At 44.1% G+C, this 10677-nt stretch overlaps 1 protein-coding gene across 9 annotated transcripts in view; it reads left to right on the plus strand.

Moving 5' to 3' along the window:
- LOC106684603 (cilia and flagella-associated protein 47) overlaps positions 1 to 5266 on the plus strand; it is a gene marked incomplete at its 3' end in the record, with an annotated part of 85611 nt that extends 80345 nt beyond the window's left edge. For 8 of the 9 annotated variants that reach the window (XM_024359952.2, XM_024359951.2, XM_014426785.2 and 5 more), the window contains 3 exon segments: positions 38 to 253; positions 1144 to 1349; positions 5044 to 5266. In XM_024359952.2, the coding sequence (XP_024215720.1) occupies positions 38 to 253; positions 1144 to 1349; positions 5044 to 5266 (645 nt within the window). 9 annotated transcript variants of the gene reach the window in all.
- Between the last annotated feature and the right edge of the window lie 5411 nt (positions 5267 to 10677).

A 10677-nucleotide genomic window follows, 5' to 3' on the forward strand; every position in this document is an offset into this window, starting at 1 on the left:
CAACTTACATTACGGAATATGTTGTATTTTATAATAGCGATCCTTGTCTTAAGTGGCACATGCTTACCTTCGGGATATGCCAACAACATGGTCTTCACATTAATTGGAGAACCTTACAAATTGGTCGTGACCAGTGATTACGCCATCAGCACTCCAGTCTATAAGCCCACCTTCATCAATGCCAATGTCATTTCACCTTACAAAGTTGAAGGGGAATATGAAATGTGGTACAGCGAAGAGGAACCTCGCCCGGGTAAATTTATATTATTTACTTTGAAAAAAGATAGTTCACCATATGAAATAAATAGTAGGAAGATAGTCCGGGTGGCAGTCAATAAAGGTACCAAAATAATACTAAAAAACTATTTATAGTAAACCATTGTTTTGTCCCCACTTGGCAGGGCTTCGTCTGAGCTAAATGAAAAGAAGATACAAACATTGTAAGAAGTGACAAAACATCTAAGTTGTAGATGACAGAACATGGATGTTTTGTATTTCCATACAATATTTACATCTTGTTTTCATTTAGCCCTGAAGAAGCCGTACAAAGTGGGACAAAACGTTGGTTTACAACATATAATTTTTCCTACTATTTTGGTACCTTTATTGACCACCACTCGACTCTCTTCCAACAATTTATATTGGTTATGTTCTTGAAACAGATAAAGGTTAAGTGTTTTCAAAACAACGACCAAAACCCGGAGAGTCACAGTAGATTAACCATGATGAAGGATTTTTTTTGTATTATTTCAAATTAGTTATAACGAAATTGTAAGAGATGGCCGCAACTATGAGGCCACAAACTAATGAGACTCCAAAATAGTATTATGTACTTAGTGTTTTTATAAGAACTACATGTAAGTTTCTTTGGAGTACTAAGGGTTCTGTTCATTTGCTCAAATGCATGGATATTTGTAAAAAGGAGTTTTCATTCAATCCTGGTAGATTGTGCTGATAGTTAACATTTGAAACAAAATGGACTTAAATTGGTTCCACACATCACGGTGGAGAGAAAACGTTCCATCCATTAAATTCTTATTTTTTAATATTATATCCTGTATTGGTTCTTTTGAAAATTAATTATTTTGTTTTTAATTATTTAAAAATCTGTGCTATATTTTGGGAATTAATTTCTTTCTTTAGGGAGATTAGTAATGGCTAAATGGAGCAGCATACGCCAACAAAAGTTGCCCAGAATCTTATACATAGGCTGCAACCGTCTGATCATTCCACCAGCAACCTGCATGCACCCAGCCGTGCTTCCACTTACAGCCGCATGCTATTCCTTGACTCTTTCTACTTTTTGGATTATTATGAGGAACCAAGATATTGGAGATTTCATTATTAGAGTAAGTAAACTCTCTTATTTCTCCAATTATCTAGGATAATGGAAGGATCTTTTTTTTTTCCTTAATATATCTTAAATCTTCTAGATCTTAATTCAGGTGAAGCAGAACAAAAAAGCATCAACATTCACTAAAAGTAAAATTATTAAATGGTCATACCTAAAAAAGACCAATACATAAAGTACAGTGGAACTGGACGGAAACCCCTCTGGCTTTGCCGACAATAACTCAACGATTTAGTTTGAAAAATACCCTGCGTACCACCTGCATCTAGATTTAAGTAGATTGGTGAACACGAAACATTTTGAAAACATATCCAATGTTTGATTACACTGAATTACATTCAGCATAAAATGGGCGAGAGGCCTGTGTTATCTAGCATTTGATATAGAACAGTGGTCCCCAACTTATATTTGATGGCGGAACTCTTATTGGAGGTGACCTATTACGAAACGTCGGTGCTAGAATAAAGAATGCTAAGGGCAAATGGAATATTAGGATAAGAAGGAAAAGATACAGCTGCCAAAGGATCTTAGGGGACGGAGAAGTATACATTGGGGCAATTAGGCGGACAGGTAAGAAAGGAGAGGTCCTCGGAGTAACGGTCAAGACAGAACACGAGATTCCCTTGAAATACGATAGGGTAACATACGTAAAGGAAAGGTGATACCCACAGGCACTCCGGTAGCACATTAGAGAAGAACTGGATAATCTGAGGAGACAGGGGATTATAGTAGGCAGTACATCTCCCTATAACAGTCCGCTGTGGACGGTCAGGAAAAAATGAACACCAGGTGAGAACAAAGAAAAATACAAGGTAGTGGTTAATTATCTTAAAGTGAATGACAATACGGTCGACGAAAAGTACCCAATACCATGGTTCGATGATATTCTCGATAGGCTGGGTGAGACAACAATTTTTAGCACTCTAGATCTGAAGGTGAAATATCACCAGATTAAGATGCACCCCAGAGATCAACAAAAGACCGCGTTTACTTTTGAGAGGGGCCACTTCGAGTTCACTTCTATGCCATTTGGCCTAAAAAACGCGCCTATCACATTCCAAACGCTAATGGACGAGTTTCTGAGGGGACTAGATGAATCGGTATGCTAGATATACATGGACGACCTGTTAGTATTTGAATCAGGTTTTTCAACGTATAAGGGAGTTTGGGTTGAAGCTGTCCCGAGAAAAATCGGAACAGGGCCAAGAAAAGATAAGTTTTTTGGGAAATACAATTTCGAATGAAGGTGTAAAACTCGATACTCAAAAAGTAGCAGCCTTACAGAGGATTATAATGCCAAGAGATATCAAAGGAATCAGACACCTGTGAGGCGCGTTAAACTATTACCGCCGTTTTGTTTCAGAAATGGCACAATACTTGGTTCTCCTAAATAAGCTTCTCAAAAAAGGTAGCAAGTTGATAGTGACACAGTGGATGCAACATAATATTCACAAATGCATGGAGCACTTGCAGGGGGAACCGGTCCTGGCATTTCCAAATTTTCGGACGCCACTGAGTATGCCCTGAGAGCAGTATTGCCGCAAGAAGGCAAAGGTGCTTCAGAAATATCCAGTTTCATTCAAAGATTACCTAAACACAAAGCTCCTGGACACGACCTAATACTTCTTCCTCGAAAAGCCATCCTATTGCTAGCCTACATATATAACACCGTGCACCGTTCTACATATTTTCCTGACCCGTGGAAATTATTTATGGTTAGATGATACCCAAACCTCAAAAGCCGCCAGAATATCCGTCCTATCTCTTTATTATCCCTTTCCCCTATCCACCAATGTCATCAACCTTAAAATACCAAAGGTAGTAAAAGGTAATACCCAACAAGATCTATTCCTTTTTTCACAGTAAAGCTTTCACTAATTACCTGTTTCTTTCTGTTTTAGAGAGATCAGAAAAAAACCCCAAAAAAAAACCAATGTCATCATGTGGGTGGGGACGCCACGTCGTCTTCTTTAGAGTGCGGAATGTACTGTGGGGAGTCTTTTTCGATACAGAACAGGCTTTTGATCGAGTCGGGTACTCGGGACTGCTTTCTAAGCTCCGTAAATTCCTACATCCTACTTACTTTCTTATCATCCGTTTCTCAAAGATAAATTATTCCAAGTAAACCATAATGGTTCCTATTTATCCGTCTATTCTCAGTGTGCTGGTGTTTCTCAAGGTAGTATCCTCGGTCCCACCCTTTACACAGTCTATACTGCTGACATCCCAACCAATCCTAAAATTATCCTCACCACCTATGCCGATGACACATGAGTGCTCCAGTAAATAATTACCCTTTAATCGCATACCAAACTATCACAGTCCTTATAGCATTAAAATAAATCCCTACATTTTACCCCTCGTTGTAAATCTACCGACTGTTGAACGTGGATATGATGGACACAAATAAAATGTTTTTACTGTTATTACTCAATTTCCTTCTCTCACACCATTCTTCCACGAGACCGGCGCACATTTCTACTTCCATTTTCAATTTGGTTCTGCTGATACCAATGCGTGGAGCACGGCCTGGGGTTCGGTCCACACAGATGCTATAGGTAGACAACTAGAGGAGAGCGTGGCGAGGAGTCAACCCGTCGTTATGATTGAACCCTCTGGTCCCGCATTTGTTGGAGCGAGGGGCCAGAGGTGGATAGATGTGACGGCTCGTCACGGCTCCCACAGCAAAGCGTGTTGTGGACTGGACTCTGTCACATACCAACTTTCAGTGTGGTGCAGTCGGTGCCCTCGGAGTGAAGGCAGTTGAAAAGAGCTTCGAGACGCGATCGGCGAACTAGAGAGCATTTTCCAGTGAACTGAAGGGAATAATAGTTGATCAAGAATGGGAGGAGATGGTGCCGACAGATGAGGAGACAGAAATTGACAACAGGATGGCAATGCTAACGGGCGCCATTACCGAAGCAGCTAGTATTACCTTCCAACGCCGAAGAGCAAGAGTACGTCCGGTCCCTGGTGGACTCAGCTCAAGAGAGAGTACTACAGGGCCATACTAGCCTAGGTATCAGGAGTGCAGAGATAATGAAAGGAGACTTACACTCCGTTACTAAACATAGGTATAGGGTATAACGAAACGGAGTGTGGCACCAGAAGAAGAGGTCCTGGAACGAGTTCATTGCTGAGGAGTCAGGAAAGAATCCCTGGGGTATCCCGTACAGAGTGGCAATGGGCAAAGTCAAGCCTCTACAGTTAATGGCGGCTATTAGAGTAGAGGCGCCCTGGCAACCAGCTGGAGGAAGCTGCGAAACGGTATATAGATTATACATACCCTAGGGACGATCCGTCCCAGGATAGCGCAGAAGATAGCATGGTAAGACGCACGACGGTATACCCACCAGGTACCGTAAACCCCCGGCAAGTGGAGGGTTGCAGACTTGAGACTGCTCTACAAGGGAGGTGGCAAGGATAAGGATTACCCCAATTAAGGATCACATATTACCCCAACAGAACAAAATAATGTAAATAAATTAGTATAGTAAATTAAAAGCTCATCTTAAAAGTAAATTGTTTTGGAAAATTTGAGTAGAAGTTAGTTTCATTAAAGCGCTAAAGCAGCAAGTCATTAATCTTCGAAATACATTCTTTTAGATTAACAAAAATAATTCTTAAAAATAGGATGGCAGTAAGAGTAATAACTCACTTATTAAATGTTTCAATTTATATAAATGTTTTAGGTGATTATAAAGCCTAGGATAGATAAACCCTTTTTGATTCTGCCTGTAAGATTACCAGCTGGGATTTGTACTGGGTTTGCCAACGCACACTGCTCTTTCAACTGTCCTAGATCCTTCTTTATTTACATCCCCTGCAGAAATGCCCGTCTATGGGCCACAGTAAAAGCAATGTTTTCACTGGCTTTGGAAAAGAAGGAACATTCGTTTTGGGAGCACCATCTCGGTAAGATCATTATAAATATCAAACTTTTAATAGAGGTAGTAGATAAGAAGTATTTTTAACTTGTCAAAAATTACTGAAGAGGATTAATTTGTTAAGATGGATTATTTTCTTGATTATTCTGCTTGTTCAGAAGGCCTCGACAATGCGTATTCAGGTAAGATAGTTGACAAGGTAGCTAGCCGCCGGAGGTTACGAAGGGATAACAGGTAGAGGAAAGAGAGGTGACCACAGAGAAAGAAGAAATCTCATATAAGCGAAAAATGCTGACTTGTGAGAATACCTTGAATTTTTTTTTTTTTTTCATAGCCCCCATAGAAAATTATTATTTATTACAGTTTTTGCTTGTATCCCATTTTCTTGTTTTTAATCTACATTTTAAGGAGTCTAGTAAGTGTTAAAACTTTTGCAGTTTAAGTTGCATGACTGTTAAATGTGTTGGGGCACACATTTCTTATGAAGTGGAACTTAACCTAAGACGTGTCTTTTCACATTGTTTGTTGCCAACACACTGGAGGAGGCGCTGGTTTCAGTGTTTGGAGGAGCGGATTTGGGAGGTACTGGAGGGAATCAAAAATTTGATATGACGGCGTTTTATGAATTCTGGGACAGTCGAGAGATCCAATAACGTTTCTTTGTGGTTTCTTCTTCCGCCACGCTGGTGTTCGCACTATCTTCCTGAGCATTAAATCTTGAAAGAGCTGGAGGGGTCTCTTGGTGCCCTCTGAGAGGTGGATGAACAGTGGCGTTCCGTAGAGTAGTGCCAGCCTCAGTATACTCTTATACACCTGGAGTTTTAGTACTAGGGAAAGAGCCGGTGAAGTGAGGAGGTGGCTTAAACGGTATGATTTTTTTTTCGGACCATTCTCGTCTTCTGGTAGAGATAGGTGGAGAGGTGACGATCAAGTTGTATGATCAAATATAATATGGAATTGCAAGATGAGATGACGGTGTCCACCACGTTGAGAGTTTTTGGAAGTGTTGTACTTGTTTTGACCGAACACCACACAGGCTGATTTAGCTGGGTTAACCGATATTTTTAAGTTGCCCAGTTGCTGGATAATGTCAGAACAGACGTTTTTGGTCTTTCGTTTGGCATTTATACTGCTGCTGTAGATGGCGATATCGTCAGCAAATGCGGTGATTGTTGCCTGTCTGTAGTTTTTGCCAACTACATAAGCAGTATATATTGAAAATAAAACAGGGGAGAGGACTGCTCCGTGGGGAACCCTCCTGGTTAGGGGGAAGGATCTTGAGTATGCACCACGTAACCGCACAGCAATGGTCCTGCTGTTGAGAAATAAGGCGATTATATTGTAGAGCTGTTCCGGGCATCCTAGGTCCTCTACCTTGCGGCATAATATGCCGTGGGACACAGAGTCGAATGCCTTTATGCAGTCGATGGATACCATTGCTGTTGTCTCGTTTCTGTTGAAAGTGGTATTTACGTAAGTCTGGAGCTTCATTAGATGATGTTCAGTACAAGGGCGAGCCTGAAAACCAGTCTGCTCGTAAGGTATCACGGAGTATTCATCACAAAACTCTCGAAGATAGTTCAGAATGATTTCGTAAACCTTAGCGAGATGAGGCAATGGACTGTTAGGTCTGTAGTGGTCAGCCTTCGTTCCAAACTTATTCGGCTTGAGGAGTGGAAACAGGATGGCTTGTTTCCATTTGTCGAGAAACTATCTCAGCCTGAAGCATGAATTATAGGGGTTCATTAGGTTGTCTCCATCATATCCAGGGGCCCAAGGAGAGACGAACATGTAATTTGCTTCCTGAGGCATGGCATCCCTTGTCCGCACTTCGATGTCATGGCGGTTGTTTCTGCCAGTAACCTAGCCTGCACAGCAAGAGGCGTTCGCCATCGTGGAGTCTAACATCGGACTTATTCTTTGTTGCCGCCTTCGTTAGTTTACAAAACTTCCGATAGTCGCCATGAATGGCCCTGAGGCGATCATGGCAAGCCGCTGTTTTCCATTGGCGCATCAGGTTTCTGATCTGTGTGGTGATTGAGTTGAGGACCTTCTTAATGTTCAGATCTCTAGAGCGGTAGTGCGATAGTTCAGTGCCAGTGTCCAAAGTGTTAGGGTCGCTCTATGCTCCGAGCTTGTGACGTCATCGTGACGTCATCCTAACGTACTTTTTGAGAACAAAGGCCTTTGTTCTCCGGGATTTTTCTGTGCTCCTGAAGAAATCAGCGACTGTGGAATATTCATATTAAGGTACATTTTATTATTTTAAAGTGCAAAAAATTGTGAATCAGTGCCGCGTGTTCCCACCACCTTAGAGCAACCTGTGCGAACACTGTACAATTGTAGCTCGGCCGTGTTCTCCGAGCTCGCTGTGCCTAAATTGTCACTTTAATTAATATAAACATTACTATTAATTACTAGTGCGCGATGGCTCATTCCTTAGAGCCAGCTCAGGCCGCAAATCTACCACCAGACTCCGACGACGAGACTGGGTTTATTAAAGTAGGTGGTACATCAAACGTATCCCCCCGCCAGACGCGATCGATGGTAGGCCAAATTCCAAGGAAGAGGGTAAATCAGCCTGACAGCAAAAAGAACAAAAGAAACAGACGTGTCAAGAACAAAAAATTGATTTTACGCATCCCTATCCATATGACACGCTGAAAAATCTCCCAACCGAGACCTCTCCACAAAAATCTCCCCAACTACCTCCGGTTGTCGTGGCGAGCCAGCAAATCCCGGCGGTGAGGCAATACTTAGCTCATTTACACATAAATAAATACCTGGTGCGTAAAACCGGAGGGGCTATTCAGATTTTCCTGGAGATAGCAGCTGATCGAGACGCCGTTGTAGCTGGGCTCAAATCGCTACAAATAGGTCATCACACCTATGCCCCACGACAGGGAAAAACGCAACAGCGTTATGTCATTAAAAACATAGACATTTCCATGCCCTTGGAAGATGTCCAGGCTGCCTTCCAGCACTTAGCCCCTATCGATATTAGGCGTCTCCAGAAATCAAACAGTGATGGGGCGAAAACCCCCCTCTCCCCTATTGTTATTAAGGTGCCAGTTCAGGTCACCCTAGAAGATATCAAAAAGGTACGCCATATCGACCAGTGCCAATTCGCAGCCCAACATTTTGTTCAACGAAAAGAACATGGCCCACCTCAATGCTACCGATGCCAGCAGTTCGGTCATGGAGTACAAGTATGCTCATGTGGGTACAAGGAGGCGTGCGTGCGATGTGCCCAAAAGCACAACATCGGTGCCTGCCCTAGGGTGGTAGCCCAAAGTGCACCAATTGTGATCAGGATCATGTGGCGTCCTTCCGTGGGTGTGAAACACGCCGGAAGATCATGGAGCAATGGGAAGCGAGAAAAGCACTACGAGCAGCAGCCATTACGAGGCCGTCAGCGGCAGCTCGTGCTCAACCACCGACCACCACGACCACCAGACCAAGGACCAATAGAATGACGAGTGCAGCCCCGGCTTACTCGTCATTTCTCCAGCCGGCCACAGCAGCACCTGCGCCAGAGCCCGTACCGGACTCTCCAGTTTCTCCTGAACCGGACCAAATGGGAGCGCAGCAACCCCTCCCACCCCCACCACCCGGCTCATTCGATCCTCAGCTTCTCATGATGAACTTGATGACCCAAATGAATCAGATGTTCAGTGAAGTATGCTCCCGACTCATGAAAGACATTCGCAGGCATTCGTGTCTGATATCATTAAAGAAATCAGAGGACAAAAATCGCCATGAATTCATTTCGGGTACTCAATTATAATTGCTGTGTCATTGCACCTAAACTAGAGGAAGTGGAGGCACTCCTAGCGCTCACTGAACCGACAGTTGCTGTCCTCACCGACACCAGAATACAGGGACGACCGCCATTTATCAGGGGCTATCACGTAGCCACCGATGACCTCCACGACCCACACGGTGGTGCCATCATAGCGGTGCGCCATGGCATCCGCTGGAAGAAGATCCCGCCACCTCTGACCATACGCGATAGGCGGATCAGTCATCTCACCGTTCAAGAGCTGATGCACCAACCCACTTACATCACGGGAGTGTATCGGCGTCCTAGAGGGTCAGTACTAGAACTGCGGCAGCTCATAGACACCTGTGGAGCAAGGACGAACCATTGGCTGGCGCCAGACACACTCTATGGCATAATACCTCAGCGAACCTGGCGGGAAGACAGGTGGTGAAAACTGCCTTCACGGTAGTTCACCCAGGAACTCATACTTTCCGCCATTTTGGGACGGGCTTCCAATCGACAATAGACCTCCTGTTGACTAGGCAGCCACATCGTATCACGGGTTGCTCCGTGTCTGATTTCACCTCTTCTGATCACCGCCCGGTGACCTATGAAGTGCACGGGAGCAGCTTTGAGCCTACGACTGAGAAGTTCAACTATCAGGAGGCCGACTGGAGCCGGTTCAAGGAGGAGGTTTGCCATAGGCTGAAAGATGTACCTACGCTGCGCTCTGTGGAGGAAGTGGATAACTACATCGGCCACTTCACATCAGCTGTCATGGAGTCTGCGCGCCAAGCCATCCCCACCTACCACCCTAGACCTCCCCACCTTCAGAAACCCCCACCCCACATCATGGGACTCATTGTCAGCAGGCGGAACCTGAAAAACCGTCATAACCGCTCCAGGGACCCAGCAGTCAGGAAGGCTCTCAACTCAATCACCACCCAGATCAGGAATCTTCTGCGCCAGTGGAAGACTGTGGTCTGGCATGATCGCTTAAGAGCTACGCACGACGACTACAGGAAATTCTGGAAACTCCCTAAGGCGGCAACCAAGAAGACCTCGGCCGTTCGACTTCATGACAGGGACCACCTCATGACCCCCACTGAGCAAGCCGAGTCACTGGCTGAGCACTACCAGCGGGATATTGAGGCGCGCACTGGGATATTGCTCTCAATTCCAACCATGGCCCGTGAGAACAACTATATGTTTGTCTCACCTAGACGACTAAAGGCCATCTTGAGACGATGTCATGCCAACCTGTACCATTCGTGCTTGAGGCTGAGATACTTCCCCGAGATATGGAAACATGCCATCCTGTTTCCACTCTTCAAGCCGAAGAAGACAGGATTTGATGCAGACCATTACAGGCCTATAAGTCTCCTACCACATCTCGCTAAGGTATACGAAAAGATCATCTTGAATTACCTTCGGGAATTCTGTGATGAACACTCCGTTATCCCTTACGAGCAGACTGGTTTTCAGGCTAGCTTAAGCACAGAATACCATCTCATGAAGCTACAAAATGAGGTGAATTCCAGTTTAAATAGGAATCATGCTACAGCCATGATTTCCATAGATTGCACGAAGGCCTTCGATTCTGTGTCTCACGGCATTTTATGTCGTAAGCTCATAGACCACGACTGTCCAGAGCAACTCTACAATGTATTAGCGTC

Source organism: Halyomorpha halys, unplaced genomic scaffold (genome assembly GCF_000696795.3).
Source record: "Halyomorpha halys isolate HHAL.00 unplaced genomic scaffold, Hhal_1.1 Scaffold594.1, whole genome shotgun sequence".
Taxonomy (NCBI): domain Eukaryota; kingdom Metazoa; phylum Arthropoda; class Insecta; order Hemiptera; family Pentatomidae; genus Halyomorpha; species Halyomorpha halys.